Below are 18,491 nucleotides of genomic sequence, written 5' to 3' on the forward strand. Positions count from 1 at the left end.
CTCATGGGAGCAGCTCACAGCATAGCAATTGGCTTCATCAGAACAAGCAAGCAGGAGGGTAAGAGACAGAAAGCAAGATAGAGGCCAGGGCCTTTCACAGCCTGACCTCAAGAGCAGTACCTCATCACTTTTGCCCTTTTTTGACAAACGTCCTATTGACTTTTGTCACTACATCAGAAGCGAGTCACTAGGTCTAGCCCCTACTCAAAGGGAGAGGATTTCACAGAGCAAGAATATCAGGAAGCAGAATCATTGGTTATTTAATCAGAAGCTGCTAGCACAGTTCTTAACAAAACTACAAAACATTGAATTGGGAGGAATATGGGGGTAGGAGGGTGACAAGGGAGGGCAGGTTAATTCTGTGAATGCTGAGGACAATGTGCCTCATGAAAAGTGTTCCCATCAGACTGGTGTATTTCTTTTTCTTTCTTTTTTTCTTTTTTTTTTTTTTTTTTTTGAGATGGAGTCTTGCTCTCGGTTCACTGCAGCCTCCACCCCGGGTTCAAGCAATTCTCCTGCCTCAGCTTCCTGAATAGCTGGGATTATAGGCACATGCCACCACACCTGGCTTATTTTTTGTATTTTAGTAGAGATGGGGTTACACCTTGTTGGCCAGGATGGTCTCAATCTCCTGACCCTGTGATCTACCTGCCTTGGCCTCCCAAAGTGCTGGGATTACAGGCATGAGCCACCACGTCCAGCCCAGAATGGTGTATTTCTAGGACATCTGCAATGCATCACTCTCTAATAAAAGAAAAAAAACAGCCACTTCTTGACAGGTACTCAAAGGTATGGAGTCCCTTACTAAACCACACTCCAAAGAAATAAGCCTGCAAAATAGGGGAAAGTTGTTTTTCCCCTAGAAAGCAGATTCCCTGCATTTTCTTATTTTCTAATAGTGGGGAAAAACCCTAAGCTGTACATATGAAGGAGTGGACTAATTTCTCCTCTTGCACAGCACCCCAGCACCTTGTACACCCCATTCCTCCCTAACTCCCAACCACACACTCACCTCCCAAGCGTCTGCAGGTCTACATACATATTATCAAGTCTGTACAGAGTACTGAATGAAATGGTCACTGCAGCTATGGAAAGGTGAGATGTGCAGGCAGTCTGAAATGTCTTTTGCTAAAGTAGTTCCAATCCTTTCCCCATTTAGAATGAAATACATTCTTCGTAAATGATTGTTAGGCAGAAAAAGAAAAACCACACTGGAAATAGGATTCTAATAAACCAACATGGGGCTCGAGCTGGTGAACACATTTCTGAACCATCCCTATACAGAAACCACAAGACAAATAAGAAAAAGAATATCTAGATCACTTAGACCCTTCAAACCACATCCTGGGTTCCAAGGAGAGTGGCTGCGAGTTAGGAAAGATACGTTTATCCAGTGGACCTTTTGACTCTTTTGTCAATCTTTAGTTTAAGAAAAAATTGTAGAGTAAAAAATTTTGGTTTGGGTCCCTTCCCACCTTCCCTTGCTTCGTCACTTTCCTTAAGCCTCTAAGCATCCAGATCTTCCCCACAGCAGTGCTTCCTGGTCAGTGATTACCCTCTCCTCTTTTTATCTCTTTTCTTCATGCACACCTTCAGTCCATAAATCCAAGCTTTTTGTAAGGAGGGAGGGTGAGTAAACTAATTCGTACTAAGGTGAGAGTGAATTATATATAAACCTCTTAATATATTAAATCTACTAAGCAGTGTTTCAGAAGGAAATTTGCTAACATGGACATCTTGAAAAAGTTTCAGTTGGTTCAACAAAGTATGGTTTAGAAATCATTTTCTATCAGGACTGGGGAAAGATTTTTTTTTTTTTTTTTTCTTAAAGCAGTTAGGTTTCCCCAGCAGATTTTGAACACTTGAATATTTGTGATTCTTTCCTATGGGTATCTGATCTGGATGAGACTGAAGACTATAAACACTCTAGCTTTCCCTTTGGGTCTTTTGCTATTGAAAACTAGTTGGACTTAAACAAGTTAAGTGTGTTTTAAGGATGGCTCCTTTCAGCCATTTCTAAAAGCTAGCATTCTTGAGGTTCTGCTTTATTTAGCAGAAGGAATACTGGTTTTCCAATCTCTCACTCAAAAGGAACTTTTACTTATCTCATAAAAAAGAGTGGGATGGAGATTAATGTAATAGAAAAGGTATACTACAAATATCATGGCAGCTGTATTTAATCAATTCATGTTCAAAGATAAATTAGTAGTAGTAATAAGAGTTGTGCTGTATAAAATCACCATATCTCATGTTCAAATTGCAGATTATCAGTTGAAAAAGCATGGATTGTTTTTCCCCTGAAAGAAATATTTTAAAGTGGTACCATAAGAGACATTAAGGCTGGCTATTGTTTTATTTCTCTCTCTCTTTCTGTCATTTGATTTCTGACTTTGAGTGGATTTTTTTAATATTACAAAATCATAGAGAAAGAATATTGGATCATTTATTGTAGAGTTTTTAAACAATTTGATACCATTGTGTTTCTGGCGTCGTAACTGCATTTGCTATTTGTGAGGGGTGTAGAGGTCCCTGATGTTCAGTGTACAGTACCAGCATTTATACAAAACATTGCAGCCTGGCCTATGGAGGACAGGGGTTCCTAAGGGGCAAGCTGCTGCTTGCGATAATACCCCCGGTGCCTCCTTCTAATCTTGCACCGTTTCCCAGGGCAGACAGCCTTGTGGGACTCTGACTGGTGCCCTGGAACGTGTTTCACCTTCCATTTTTCTTGCTCTGATTTCTGAAGACAGAATGTTCTCTTCACCCTACACATCAGGAGTTTTCCTTCTGTTTTCATTTTTCACTGGTTCCTTCGTGAATTTGCACTTTGATCTAACCTAAAACATTGGAAACAGGAATAAACACAAATAATGGCATGAGGCCGTGGCCACAGAATGACAAGACAGGACACAGCAAATAAATAGAATGAGAAGGCTCATAAATTTCTATTTATTTATTTACTTACTTATTTCTTGAGACAGGGTCTCATTCTGTCACCCAGGCTGGAGTGCAGTGGCATGATCATAGCTCACTGCAGCCTTGAACTCCTGGGCTCAAGTGATCCTCCAGCCTCAGCCTTCTGAGTAGCTGGGATTACAGGCACACAGCACCATGCCTGGCTAAGTAAAAAAAAAAAAAATTCTTTTGTACAGATGGGGTCTCACTATGTTCCCCAGGCTAGTCTCGAACTCCTGGGCTCAAACAGTCCTCCTGCCTTGACCTCCCAAAGTGCTGGGATTATAGGCCTGAGCCACTGTGCTCAACTCCTTCCCATTCTAAAAAGTGTCTAAGGCAGTTATGGAGATTATATAATAAGGTATAAAATTTCTGAGTGAAAGGAAAATGAGAGAGAAATAAATGTAAATGTGTATGCGGTTAATATGTACACAGAATGTTTCGTTAAGTCCTTTGACAGTTCCTTTAAAAATCACCTGCAGGCCAGGCACAGTGGCTCATGCCTGTAATCCCAGCAGTTTGGTAGGCTGAGGTGGGCAGATCACTTGAGGTCAGGAGTTCAAGACCAACCTGGTCGACATGGTGAAACCCTGCCTCTACTAAAAATACAAAAATTAGCCAGATGTGGTAGCATGCACCTGTAGTCCCAGCTACTTAGGAGGCTGAAGCAGGAGAATGGCGTGAACCCAGGAAGTGGAGGTTGCAGTGAGCTGAGATTGCGCCATTGCACTCCAGCCTGGGTGACAGAGGGAGACTCCATCTCAAAGAGAAACAACAACAACAACAACAACAAAAACACTTGCAAATTTGAGCTGCCTAGCAGCCAAGCAAAAAAGGGAATCACAACAATAAGATTCATATGTCTGCCAATTTAAAAACAAATCAGTTCTCTTGGATCAGTGCTTCTCAAACTGGAATGTACATTTGAGACACCAGGTGCATGTTAAAATGTAGTTTCTGATCTAGCAGGTCCATGGTGCATTTCTTTTTTTTTTTTTTTTTTTTTTGAGACGGAGTCTTGCTCTGTCACCCAGGCTGGAGTGCAGTGGCCGAATCTCAGCTCACTGCAAGCTCCGCCTCCCAGATTTACGCCATTCTCCCGCCTCAGCCTCCCGAGTAGCTGGGACTACAGGCGCCCGCCACATCACCCGGCTAGTTTTTTGTATTTTTTTTTAGTAGAGATGGGGTTTCACCATGTTAGCCAGGATGCTTTCGATCTCCTGACCTCGTGATCCGCCCGTCTCGGCCTCCCAAAGTGCTGGGATTACAGGCTTGAGCCACCGCGCCCGGCCTCCATGGTGCATTTCTAACTGGCTCCCAGGCAATGCTATGCTGATACTGATGCCAACGTTGATGCTGCTACTCCCTGGACTGCTCTTTGAGTAGTAAAAGTTTAGCTCACTCAAAAAAACCTCATAGTTTATTTGGAGTAACATCCCTTTAGCCCTTTAGCCCTTGTAAATATTATAAGACTACATTACAATAAAGTTCTGGTGAGTCTAATTGTTGACCAGAGAGATTGTTTACTTCAGAGCACCTGGATTTGAATCGTGCTATGCCACCTGCTGCTGTCTTACCTGGTACAAGTTAATGCATTCTCTTCGCATCTCAGTTTAATCGTTTTCTGAATGAGACTAATAGTAGTACCTGTCATAGATGCTTGTAACAGTGCCTGCATAGAGTAAGAATGAAATAATGTTAGCTATTTTTTATAGTTACATTTAAAATAGATTTTGCTGGCAGTGAAATATGAATAATAAATTAAAATCATCTCCTCAACTCTTTTCCTTTCATAAGTATCTTAAAATAATGTATCTAGATTTGCAATTTCATTCTGAATCCTTGAATAAAAGACACCAGATAATCAGAAGATATTACTGACATTAGTAGGCATTTGAAGTTCACTCTGATGGTATCAGTCTGTTTACAACAAATTGCTATAGAGAGTAAAAAGCACCAACCTTTTCCGGTAGTTTTTGAATGCTGGCATCTTTGTTCATGCAGTTGGCTTTGCTGCATTTCTACTTCAGTAAATAGGTCATCAATTTTTTGGCTCTGTCTTTGCAAAAAAAATAAAATAAAATAAAATAAAAAACTACAGAGGGTGAATTTTAAAACACAAATAAAGAAAAAGAAATTACTGTGAAATTGCCAAAATTGTTTGGCTGAAAGAGCTTATTTAGAAAAACAGAGCTTTTTATGTATAAATCTGTTTCAGTGGTGGTATATCAGAATTGCATGTTGCTAGTAGTTTGCTATCAAACCAATGCTTGTGTTTCAAGCTATTAAAGAATGAATAAAATAGGCCAGGTACGGTGGCTAATGCCTGTAATCCCAACATTTTGGGAGGCCAAGGTGGGCGGATCACTTGAGGTCAGGAGTTCAAGACCAGCCTGGTCAACATGGTGAAACCCTGTCTCTACTAAAAATATAAAAATTAGCCAGGCCTGGTGGTGTGCTCCTGTAGTCCCAGCTACTTGGGAGGCTGAGGCAGGAGAATTGCTTGAAGCTGGGAGGTGGAGGTTGCAGTTAGCCAAGATCACGCCACTGCACTCCAGCCTGGGCAACAGAGCAAGACTCCATCCCAAAAAAAAAAAAAAAAAAAAAAAAGAATAAAATAGAAACACCGATTTTTTTGGTATTTTATACCTTCCCCCAAATATCCATACCCAAGGCATTTTTAAGATTTCCCTAAGCTGGAAGCAGCAGACCACATGTTATTTAAAACATATTAAGATGTACCTACTGCCTCCTGTATTATGTATATTTTCTATATAATTTTATAACAATCTGCAAAGTAGCAGGAAAAAACTTTCGCCTTCAGATTAAACTCAGAAGAGTTGCCATTGGCTAACTGAAAACCTTTGTATTTGATAAGCATTTAATTAAAAATGTATTAAGTTTGGTTTTGAGGTTTTACTTTTCATATTTTTAGAACCAATAACTTTTTGTGGAATCCTAAGTTGTTCATCGATCCTAGGTGCAGTGTTTGTCATCCTGAGAGCTTAAATGGCCCTGCCAAAACCTCAACCTCAGCTCAGAGTAGGAAATTGTCAAACACTCAGTAACTGGTAAGCAAATGGATTTCAGTCACTAAATGGAACTGGAGGAATGGAGGCTTGGGCTTGTAATCTTAGCACTTTGGGAGGCCCAGGCATGAGGACCACTTGAGCCCACGAGTTCGAGACCAGCCTGGGTAACATGGGAAGATTTCACCTCTACAAAAAGCAAAAAAAAAAATTAGGCATTGTGGTGGCTTGCACCTGTAGTCCCAGAAACTTAGGAGGCTGAGGTGGAGGATTGCTTGAGCCCAGAAAGTTGAGGCTGCGGTGAACTGTGATCACGTCACTGCACTCCAGCCCAAGCGAAGGAGCATAGACTCTATCTCCAAAAAAAAAAAAAAAAAAAAAGAGGCTGTGAGAGAGGAAGGCAGGGGAATGTTAATCAGAGAGATATATAGAGTCTGGGAGAGACTGAAAGAGAGGCAGAGAGAAATACACAAATTAAAGACGCAGACTGAGAGAAATGGAAAAATGAAGAGAGGATCTCGGAGAGATTGATTGACTTCCCAGGTAACATACAATATCTCACAATCCTGCAGAGTGTTTAAAGTTGCATTTTAAAAGGCACTCAGTTGGTTCACACAATCCTGGTAAGAAGATCATCTTAATTAGTATCATATTTTGTAGTTTTCGAAGCAGTTCTTAGGCATCATCGCATTTCAGACTTGGCTCTAGCCCTGTTATTACAGGTGATGAAATTGACTTGTTCACCTTACATTTGTAGAGCATTTTGCAATTTTTTAAAGGACATTTCCACCCATTATCTAATCACAAGTCTCCATAAATCCCATCTCCCCTGGTATAAAAGCAACTTAAATTACAGGTGCTACTGAGATTCACAATGCAGCCCACAAAATCAGCAAATATTTTTTCTTTGTTTCCTCCTTTTTTAAAAAAAGCATATATTTGATATTACTACTTTGTTTCAGGCTGTATATTGAAATAACAAAAATAAAACCAAAATTGACACCAATTTTATTTCAAAATAAAATCTACTTTTTTCACTTTCCCACATCATCTTCTAGCTGCTAGCCTTCATGCATATTCAATTTTTGCATATTTACAGCCCTGTCAAAGATAAAATTTTATTTTCTGCATTTTCACTGAACATTATACACTGAGTATTGGCTCATCTCAGTCCCACTTTCAAAGAGATACCCAGGAAATAGAAGCAACAAGGGTTATTCGACCTTAAACAACTACAGATAATACTCTGGCTCTCTTTGGGATTTTTAAGGCCCTGTAAGTAAAATATTATCAGATTACAGAAGGCTTGGGATTCTGGCTTTATCACATGACTGATTGGTCCTCCATGTTCTCCTTGGCAGATGTGGGAATCAGTGACACAATGTTTTTTACTCAAAACATGGTTTAGCTTACCATCACCAGGAATGGCGGATGCATACGCGTTCGCACTGTGAAGGTTTATTTGCACCTCCACTCTTCTTAACCAGGCTTTTTCACAGAAGAAATAACCCCAACTTCATGAACCCTATTCCCATGACCTATTTGCCAATCTGTTAAAATAATGGCCAACTCAAATGATCAGTAATGATTGACTCACCATGACATCATCCATCACCTTTGTCACTGGAATCCCATTTGCCTTGAAGAGTGCTGCATCTTCCAACTTTGCTCCAGCAACTTCAGCTCCTCATTAAATCCCTCCCTGTAGGTCATCCCTGCAACCAGTTGACACTGGAGCTCAGCAGCCTGCTGAGGGGGGCCTTCACCCCTCTTGTCGAGCTGCTCCTCTCTCCTCTCAAAGCCCTCTTTCCTTCTCTCCTGCTGGCTGACCTAGAAGCTCAGCTAAAGAGGTGTTCGAGGTGTCCAGTTGCTTAAACAGGTGGCCCGTGTACTTTTTGCTGTAACTCACTTGCTCCTTGAGCTCAGCTCCAAGCTGTAGAAGACCATGGAAGAGCACATTGATGTCATCTTGGGAATAAGTAACAGGGTCAGGTTTTTGTGTTTGTTTCCTTGCACCAGATAAAGAGTAGGATAAACTTGGGAGAAGCCAAAGTGATGTTTTTGCATTGTGGCTTTGAATGATTTCCAGGTCCCTTGGTTAACCTATTCTCAGCAAAGGAAATAGAAGATGGTCCCAAGATGGTGAGAGCAGAGTGTTTGGCTGAAAATTTGATCTAAAAATGACCAGATTCCACAAGTTAACCCCAGAGCTGCCCAACTACAGCAGTTTAAAAATAAGTTGAGGACTCGTTGCTAAATCAGTGGAAAGAATTTGGAGTTTCCAAAATAGTTTGTAATCAAGAAAAGCCATCTGACAGGGCCTTGGAGGGAAATTGCTGATTAATATCAAATGCCCAGTTCTCTATGTGGTGATATATGTGACTGAAGAAAACCACTTTTGTCCACATTTGGAGAAAGATAAAGATTATACTAAATGCCTGGCACAGACACTGGACCTTCAATTACTTAGAAAACTTTCAAAATAACTTTGCCATAACAAGTGGCAAATTATTAAGGTCATGGGCTGTCGTCTCAAAAATACTTAGATAACATGATTCTCTGGCTAGTATGAGACACTTAATTTATCACATATGAAGCATATGAGCCTGTTTATCGGTTCGTTAATAATTATTCTTATCTGGCTTGGACTCCGGGTTACTGGCCATGCAGGCAGATCTTCCTTCCCAAAAGAAAACATTATTATTCTTTTGTATTTGTTTCTTTAAAAGCATGCAGATTTAACAAAACATATTACTTAGCACTCTTACTGATTTAGAAATACGATGACCCTTAGGAAATGCATCTCCTTAAAAGAAATTCCAGGCAAACTCATTTAACCTTCCTGGGAGTTAGTTTCCTGGCCTTCAGAAAATGGGATGTTGGACCAAATTATCTTGAGTTTCCTTCCAGCTGTGTGCTCGGTAGGGAGTGCTGGCAATGTGGCGCAGGACACTGAATATCTGTGGTGGTGATGTTTGGATACAGAGGTGAGCAACCCCTTTGGAAGCAAAATTGCTGGGCAGTGGTGGGGGTGCACGGGAGTGGGTGGCAGTGCCCTGGTATTGGAATGTAAGAGACGAGTGTGGTGAGAGCAGTCTGGCAGGGCTACTACTGTTATGATTTACACAGTCCCTTTCATCCAGCTACTTCAAAGCACCTTCACAAACTTTGGCTCATTATGCCTTCAAACACAGCATTCAAGAAAGGTTGATTGGCGTCTTTTAATTAATTCAAAGATGATGAAGCTAAGCATTACAGAATATAAAGGGATTCTTCCAAAAGTATGCTGCACTGCAGAGGGGCAAGATATATCAAGTGTTCACCACAGCTTTCTAACTGAAACAAGGAAATAACCTAAACACTTATTTTTAGAGGAGACCAGTGTAAATTATGGCATATTCACAACATGCAATGACATGCACCCATTAAAATCATGTTTATTAAAAACAGTCACATTGGGGAAATGGTCATAACTGAACAATATTTGGTGGCATAAGAAAAGATAAAGCTTTGTACATAAAGTATGACAAAAATGTTTAATGTGGCCGGGCATAGTGTCTTACGCCTATAATTTCAGCACTGTGGGAGGCCAAGGCAGGAGTATCACTGAAGGCCAGGAGTTCAAGACCAACCTGGGCACCATAATGAGACCCTGTCTCTACAAAAAATTTAAAAATTACCCAGGTGTCATGATGCATGCCTACTATTGTAGCTACTTGGGCGGCTGAGGCTGGAGGATCACTGGAGCCCAGGAGGTCAAGGCTGCAGTAAGCCGTGATTACACCACTGCACTCCAGCCTGGACAACAGAGTGAGATCCTGTCCTGTCTCAAAAATTGGAAAAAAAAAAAAAAAGTTTCATGTGTAGAGGGGAAAAGGCTAAATGGAAATGTGTTAAAGTCTTAACAGTGATCCTCCTCAGTGCAGTGGTATAGTGGGTGGTTGCTATGCTTTTCTTTATACTTTTATGTACTTCTAAGTTATGCAAGGTTAAAAAAAATGGGCACACATGACTTTCATAATCATCTCTGAATATGATAATCATATGATTATGAAAGAGGGAGTGTGTGTGTGAAAGTGGAATGGACCAATTAAATAGAATGGTAGGGAAGACCTCAGAAGATATGACATATGAGCTGAACTCCAAAGATGAGAAGAACCAGTCATTTAGTGAATAGAGAAGCACTCTGGGGAACAGAGGCATGAAGGAAGGAAGGAAGAAGTTTGGAATGTTCTAGGTTTTGAAAAAAGGCCAGCATGGGAGAATGGTGAGAGATAAGGTCAGAGCCATTGCCAAGGGCAAGGTCACGTAGGACCCGTGATAAAAAGTTTGGGAAACCCTTGTAGGGGCCTGACATAATTTATTTTACATTTTTGAAAGATCCTTCTGACCAATATATGAAGAACATTGTAAGAGGCAAGTGTAGAAGTCAAGATCTATTGAGAAGGTGTTGCAGGGGTCCAGGTGAGAATGAGGGTGGTTCGGAGTGGAGAGACAGGGACAAGGTAGGTTGGAGTGTGGGTCTGACTTGCTAGCCGTGTGGAGGAAATAATTATCTTAATAACTATCATTTATGTTTTTAGAGGGCCATGTAACTGCAGTATGTTTTCAATGTTCACATTTATAGGTTTACAGACTTTGTACTTGATAAGGTACAGAAGTAAATCACTTGTCGTAAATCATGCGTTTAGAAGCATATGCCATGCTTCTATTACAGTAATGATAATAATAGAAGTCTACTGCTAGTCATAAAACTTATCTGTTCAGAGAAGGCTTTTTTTTTTTTTTTTCCAAAGAAGTCTTCTAGGTTTCAGTTGTTGCTCATTAATGCTCACCACAGCCCTTTGAGGTCGGCACAATTATGCTTTGGATAAGCTTTGGAAAAGCTAAGTAACTTGCCAAAGGCCATGCAGCTAACAGAAGCAAAAGCAGAATTCGAATCTCAACGCTCTGCCTCCAGAGAGAACACCCTTTACCCCTCTCTGATACGACCGCTCCACAGACATTAGCTCTGCTTTTTTGATTGGTGGCAGTGGAGATGAACAGAAGTGAACAGTAAGCAGAGAGGGGTCTGCACCCCCCACACACCCCTGCACCCTAACTGTAAACTGTCTGCCATCGTCATTTACTATATCCATGTCCACTCCTGACAGCATCAGTGGCTCAGTCGTATCCACCTGCATCAGGGTTTTAGGCTGCCTCAGTTTAGACAGAGCAAGATTTGGAAAGTGCTGCTAAGGCAGCCAGTGGTTGAGTAGAAACAGCACTGTACTGGATCTCTGCCTGCTCTGTGGCTCATTCATCATGTGTCTCATCTTTAAAAGTTAGGGCTCAGTCTAGGTGCCTCCTGGCCTGAGCACCCCAGAATTCTATGCTAATCCCTTTAGTGTGACATGGTCTGTCATCTACTTTTCTGGGAAGACCATCTACACCTCACTGATATTTGAAGCTCATTGAGTATTGTCATATATCAACCCAGAAAGTCACAGGGTACAGCAGCTCAGACTCGCTCCCAGCACCAGGCCACCCCTATTCTGCCTCCGGGGAGTCACCCAAAATAGAGAGATGGGGGTAAAATAAGACCTAGGAATGCTATTTATTTGCCTCCACGGTCTTTGAACTTGCACATCCAATGTAACGGCTCCTGTGTGTTCTTGATTGTTCCAATTATCATTTTTCCTCTCGAATACCTGAGAGCATTCACTATTTTGCAAGAGATTTGAGTAGAGAATCCCTGTGCCCTAACTTTTCTTTCCTTGATGTGGGATGTTCTTCTGTAACTAAGTAAGTTTATCTCAACGTTTCCCCCAGGTAATTTCTCAGAATGTTAAATTCATAAAATGTACCATGAAAGGATAAAAAAATGGAAGGAGTTCTGAGGTCAAAACGTTTGGGGAAAGAAGAGTCTTTCTCCTTCTAAGGCATTCTCAGTGCACAGTAACCTGTTTATCTCGCTTTGCCCTGGTCTTTCCCAACCACTTTTGCTCAACCACCCACCTTCCCCACACACTTGTTAACACTTTGCAGAACACTAGGGCTCTGTGGGATGGGCTGGGAAATGCAGGTTGGCATGCCACTGTTAACACCTAGACAATTAAGGCAAACTTGTCCCTGAGAGATGTCAGGATAGCACAATGTGAAAAGGCCATGCTTATCAGGACTCTTATCTGAGAGAATACAGTGGTTACGAGCATGACTCTGGAACTAGACAGCCTGGGTTCAATTCCCAGCTCTGCCATTTAGTTATATAATATCTCTGTATTACCTAACATCTCTGTATCTCATTTGTTTCTCACTTGTGATATGGGGATGATGACAATGATAATAGTACCTACCTATAGGATAGCTATGAGAATTAAACAAATTAATAAATATGAAGTATTTGGAACATTGGCCTGACTCAGGATAAGGCCTGTTTAAATGTTAGTATCATTATTGTTTCTTCAAGCCAGGAATATACTTCATCAATTATGTATACACTCATTCCCTCATTCAACAAATAGTTACTTAGTACTACTATGTCCCAGGCACTATTCTAGCTCTTAGAGATACATCAGTGAATCAAAAACATCAGAGAAAAACCCCTGGCCTTGTGGAACTTACATTTTAGTGGAATCTACTACTAATAGTGCAAATAGAAAGAAAAATATATGCAAGTTACCCAGGCACTGGGTAGCCTAGTGCCTGTCCTATAGTTGTCAAATGGATGGATATATTATTCATATTGTTGTTGTTATACAGTAATTGGAGGTTTGAGCTGTCATCTTAAATAAGAACAGAAAGCTAAGCCAATACGAGTGCCATGCCCGTAAGAAAAGGAAACTGCTACATAAAGATTAGGAAGGAAAAAAGAGAAGAATAACGTTAGGCCATCATCTGTGGCCATGAGTTTTATTTAAAATGAGCTGGACCTTTTTTTGCTTTCTTTATCTGTGTATCAGAGATACAATTACCTCTAGGCAGATTTCCACATTCCAAGACATTAAGATTTTCTAAGCTGCAGCAGACACATCTTTACTTGTAGTGAAACAGAGAGCGATGGAGGTTATTTTCCGATGACTGTAGCTGAAGAGGAAGAATCAAGTAATTCACTCCCTCCAATAATAATTCACTTCTTAGAGGAAAAGCTTCTTTAGAAAAAGCACGCCATGAATGGAAGTCTCGGCATTCACTGAAGAACTTAGTTAAAATGAATTCTAGACCCTTTTCATTGATTCTGTATCTCTTCTTTTCCAGAAATCTTCTCTATGTCTACCCACAGAGGCTGAACTTTGTTAACAAACTAGCATCAGCCCGGAACATTACAATAAAGATCCAGTTTATGTGTGGAGAAGATGCCAGCAGCGCGATGCCGGTAAGGAGGGAAATGAACATTTGCCTCAAATCAGGGTGGGCTGCACACCCCTGTCAATTCACAGGAACCAAGTCCAGGACTCATCAGTGTACAGAGTCCGTCTATTGCAGGCCAACACTGCTCAGCATGTGCAAGGGCTTCTGTGCCCAGGATATCGATGGGGAAACAGGGTCAGTCTTACCTGACAATCTCTTTCTCAACTTACTCTGTAGTGAACTTAGAACATACAGATCATTTTAGAGGATTAAAAAAAATCATAAAGTCTTTCCATACCGCCCATAGGACTACCCCACTCTAAAGGCATAGAAAGTAAAGAGATGGCTCAACATGCGCACCATGTTTGCTCAGTGTCTTCCATGCACACACTGTACACACTGGGTTATACGCACACTGTGTTACACACTTACCCAAGCCTCGGACCACAGTGCTAAGAAATACAAAGTACTGCCTAGTAATTATAAACACACGCCACCTCACACCTTCTAGGAGTGGATCTTCATCCTGAGGCAAAATATAAATCAAATTTTATATATATATATGTATATGTAAATGAAGTGAGCTCCAAGGAGCTTAAAATACCAGAATTTATACTTTTTAAACTATCTCCCACTAAATGAGATGGTGGTTAGCTATTACTATTTCCCATCAGTCATAGAATTCAGTTAATATAACTTTCTTTCTTTCTTTTTTTTTTTTTTTTTTTTTGAGACGGAGTTTCACTCTTTTTGCCCAGGCTGGAGTGCAATGGCTGCAACCTCCGCCTCCCAAGTTCAAGCGATTCTCCTGCCTCAGCCTTCCAAGTAGCTGGGATTACAGGTGTGTGCCACCACACCCAGCTAATTTTGTATTTTTAGTAGAGATGGGGTTTCACCATGTTGGCCAGGCTGGTCTCATACTCCTGACCTCAGCTGATCCACACGCCTCGGCCTCCTAAAGTGCTGGGATCATAGGCGTGAGCCACCACACTCAGTTAATATGCCTTTCGAAAAAAGAAAAAGAAAAAAAGAAAAAAGAAAAAACCTTTCTCCTAATGTCCCACCTGTCTTCCCAATGCAAGGTGTCTTGAGACAGTGGTGGGGTCCTCTTAGTCCTCTCTGCTCAGACCCCTGGCATGACGCTGCCAGGAGTACCAGGTATGCTTGTACAGATCCTGTGGCAGCCAGGATGCCCAGCCAAGGGTGACTGTGGGCTAAAATCCAGTCTGTTCTTCATTCACTGAACCCTGGGTTCTGGTGTTGGGATTACTGCATCTAGAGGAAAGAGCTTTTTTCTCTGCACAAAGGTAAGTGCACTTGTTTGTAATGCATCCTAAATGCTGCTTCAGGCCCAAGGAGGTATCTTTTTCTAAATGGCACACATGTGGATAAGGCAGTGGAGATTCAAATCACCTAAGTGACTAGGTCTATATGTTTGGAGAGAGAAGAACCTGGACCGGGGATTTCTCACTCAAGGCGAAAGTATGTAACTTTGGCCTGTTGGGTAGACCTCTAGGCAGTGAGGCAGAGTGGAGAGATTACTGGTTTTCTAATCTCACAAACCTGTGGCCCTTGGTCACTAATATAGCCCCTTGGAACCTCGTTTCACCCTTCATATCCAGTTCCTCTGCCCTGTGTGCTCGGGCCAGTTGTAGACCCAGCCCTTTTTTTTTTTTCTTTTTGAGACAGGATCTCACTCTGTTGCCCAGGCTGGAGTGCAATGGTGCAATCTCAGCTTACTGTAACCTCTGCCTCCTAGGTTCAAGCGATCCTCCTGCCTCAGCCCCCTGAGTAGCAGGGACTGTATGCATGTGCCACCATGCCTGGCTAATTTTTGTATTTTTTTTGTAGAGATGAGGCTTCACCGTGTTGCCCAGGCTGGTCTCCAACTCCTGGGCTCAAGCCATTCTCCCACGCCGACCTCCCAGAGTGCTGAGATTGCAGGTGTGAGCCACTGCTCCTGGCCAACCCAGCACTCTTAATTGTACAAAATGCAGCTCTTTGAGACCAGAACATCCTGTTGGCCTGATGATAGTCAATTTGATGTACCCAAATGTTACTGATAATTTGATCCTTTCTATACTGGTGAACAGGTCATCTTCGGAAAGTCCAGTGGGCCTGAATTTCTGCAGGAAGTGTACACAGCCATTACATACCATAATAAGTAAGTCTATTTCAGCATTCTCAATATACGCCAAGATGCTTTCATCATCTCCTGGTTTTTCCAAGTCCCCTGGGTGGTTCCTTGTAACTATTTGTATAATTCAGGGACTGAGGGGCAAAGGAAATCCATGCCAGTTCCGTGACTCTGTGTTGAAGATGTAAAACTTTGCCATTAACCAAGACTGAGAGAAGAACGTGTGTTCAAGAATCCAATATAGTTTTGACTTTTCTGGAAGCTTCTATTCTAATATGATGCAAAGAGGCTGTATTACGTTAATTAAGGAGACACATTTCCTAACTTGCTTTGAGACACTGGAGGGGGCCAGAAGCACAGTCCAGCCCCCCTTGCCCTGTGTCCCTGTCCGCTCCACTTGACACCTGCCCCACTGCCTGCCTAGGCTGACCAAAGGAGAAATGGAACACTCATTATTCCACTGGCAAATGGAGTCATGGGATAATGCCTACGCTGTTATTCATGTTCCACAGGGAAGGGAGGGACGTCTGCACAGTGTTGGACAGAATTGGATTTGATAACCTGGGCCTATTTAAGTCCTTCATTTAAGCATGTTCTGGGGTTGGGATGAGGATTAAGTGAGGTAATGTACATGAAACCCTCATAAGCATCTAGGGCTTCATAATTCAGTTAAATCAGGTTCCTTTTTCCTCCTGCCTCATTCATTTGTTTCTACTCTTTGATGAGTGCAGCCAGGTGCTAGGCTCTGTTCCTTGGGTAGAGATGGAAAAGGAGGTCACAGCAGGAGTCCAGACCTCATCCTTTCTTCAAATTAAGTTGTTGGAATTTTCCAGTGTGTGGGGGGGAGTTTTTGTTTGTTTGTTTGTCTTTGTTTTTTCCTGACAAAGCCTTTAGTTCATGAACAGTTTTATGTAAGGGAAGTATATCTAATAACATAAGCTTGGTCTCAGGGACTTCCAGCTTCAGAGCAGAGTAGTAAAATGAGAAGCAAAACACCAGGCAAATTCTGAGGAGCAAAGGGGCTGTGGCGTTACAATCAGAGAAGTCATCATTCTTGCTAAAAGTTATTTGTGTATAATGTGCTTTTGAAACAGGTCTCCTGACTTCTATGAAGAAGTGAAAATTAAGCTCCCCGCTAAGCTCACAGTAAATCACCACCTCCTGTTCACCTTTTACCATATCAGCTGTCAGCAGAAGCAAGGAGCCTCCGTGGAAACTCTCCTGGGATATTCAGTGAGTTGTTTCCAGCCTGCTGACTCACACTGCAGTTGTTGGTGCATCTGAGGTCCCTGCAGGGATAAACAACCAAATTCTGTTCACTTGATTTTTTCCTGTCAGAAGTAGCAAAACATGCTAAGCCACATTATAGCAAGAGGCAGAAATGATTTGCCTTAGCAAATGTCAAATTTCAGGAATGGAAAGCTAGTGGGTGACAGACGTTGAAAGAATACTCATTTGTTTTTTAAAAAGCATTGCAATGTTCACTATTTCCAAATTTAATATCCATGCTTCACATATAGAACTAGCTTTGCCCCCAAGAAGAAACAATTTTTTCCTTAAAAAATATAAAAGGTAAAATAAACATTGATGTTGTCCAGACACACACAAAAATTGGCTACAGAGAAAAATGCTACTGCTTTAGCTCCAAAAGCAATAAATCATCAATATTACCATTTCAGGAGCTCTCGGAGATTTAAAATGCAAAGAACTGGACAGAAATTACTGCCAAAAAGAGTACCGGTCAATATCTAATCATTGTTTAGTTGCATTTGATTATTGCGAGCTAGATAAATTGCCAGAATTATATGCTGTAATAAATACCACGTTATTATTTACATCATCTGTTTCAGTGGCTGCCAATTCTCTTAAATGAACGTCTTCAAACTGGATCCTACTGTCTCCCAGTTGCCTTGGAAAAATTGCCACCCAACTACTCCATGCATTCTGCTGAGGTAATTGGCAAGCTGGCCATCAGCTGTTTCTTGTCCAGCTGTAGTCTTGGACCACCTTCCCAGACCCACTTCTCATTCCTATGTGGCCAAGGATGCTCATTGTGTTCTCTGGAGCACACCATGTTTTCAGAGTGCACATTGTTCTGATAGGATGGGAGGAATAACTGACTGTGAAGCCTCATTCTTTTAAATGTCACCAAATCAGAATGTTTAGTAGATGCAACCTACACCGAAGGCAGCATTACCTTGCATTATCTACCACAGAGGGATTCCCAGAGTAATATGTTCTAGAAGAGGAGGCAAACTAAGGCCAATCATAATAAACAACTGCTCCCATCAAAGATCCTTATAAAAGTTTCCCAGGCCAGATTCCATCCGTTTCTTTCTTGGGTCAGGTATTTATTCCCCTAACAATCCTAATGCCAATTGCCTTACCCACTTCCTGTTTCTGGCACTTCCTCTTGCCCATGCACTCTGCTGCACTGCACCCATTTAAAGGAAAGCCCAGATGGATCACCTGAGGTCAAGAGTTCAAGACCAGCCTGGCCAACGTGGTGAAACCCCATCTCTACTAAAAACACAAAAATTAGCCAGGCCTGGTGGTGGGTGCCTGTAATCCCAGCACTTTGGGAGGCTGAGGCAGGCAGATCACTTGAGGTCAGGAGTTCAAGACCAGCCTGGCCAACATGGTGAAACTCCGTCTCTACTAAAAATACAAAAAAAATGAGCTGTGCGTCGTGGCAGGTGCCTGTAATCCCAGCTACTCGGGACCTGGGAAGTGGAGGTTGCAGTGAGCCAAGATCATGCCACTGCACTGCAGCCTAGGCAACAGAGTGAGACTCTGTCTCAAAATAAATAAATAAATAATAAAGGGAGCCCAGGGGACTGTCCACCCAGACTGCACCAGCTGTCACACTGCTGTCACACTTCTTAGTTCCTTGCATAGGTTTACATCAATAAGTATTATTTTGAAGTAAATCTCATACATCATATTTCATTTTAGTCTGCATCTTAAAAGATAAGGGCTTTGTTTTTAACCATCACAATACCATTGTCATACTTTAAAATTAACTGATTTCTTAATATCAT

The 18,491-nt window shown here is 41.6% G+C and overlaps 1 protein-coding gene across 2 annotated transcripts in view; it reads left to right on the forward strand.

Moving 5' to 3' along the window:
- The window catches only part of DOCK8 (dedicator of cytokinesis 8), a 238,068-nt gene that overhangs the window by 128,873 nt on the left and 90,704 nt on the right, over positions 1-18,491 (forward strand). For both annotated transcript variants that reach the window (XM_007969410.3, XM_007969411.3), the window contains 4 exons: positions 13,221-13,338; positions 15,407-15,477; positions 16,545-16,683; positions 17,301-17,402. In XM_007969410.3, the coding sequence (XP_007967601.3) occupies positions 13,221-13,338; positions 15,407-15,477; positions 16,545-16,683; positions 17,301-17,402 (430 nt within the window). The remainder of the gene's footprint in view (positions 1-13,220; positions 13,339-15,406; positions 15,478-16,544; positions 16,684-17,300; positions 17,403-18,491) is intronic.

This window comes from Chlorocebus sabaeus, chromosome 12, assembly GCF_047675955.1.
Source record: "Chlorocebus sabaeus isolate Y175 chromosome 12, mChlSab1.0.hap1, whole genome shotgun sequence".
Taxonomy (NCBI): domain Eukaryota; kingdom Metazoa; phylum Chordata; class Mammalia; order Primates; family Cercopithecidae; genus Chlorocebus; species Chlorocebus sabaeus.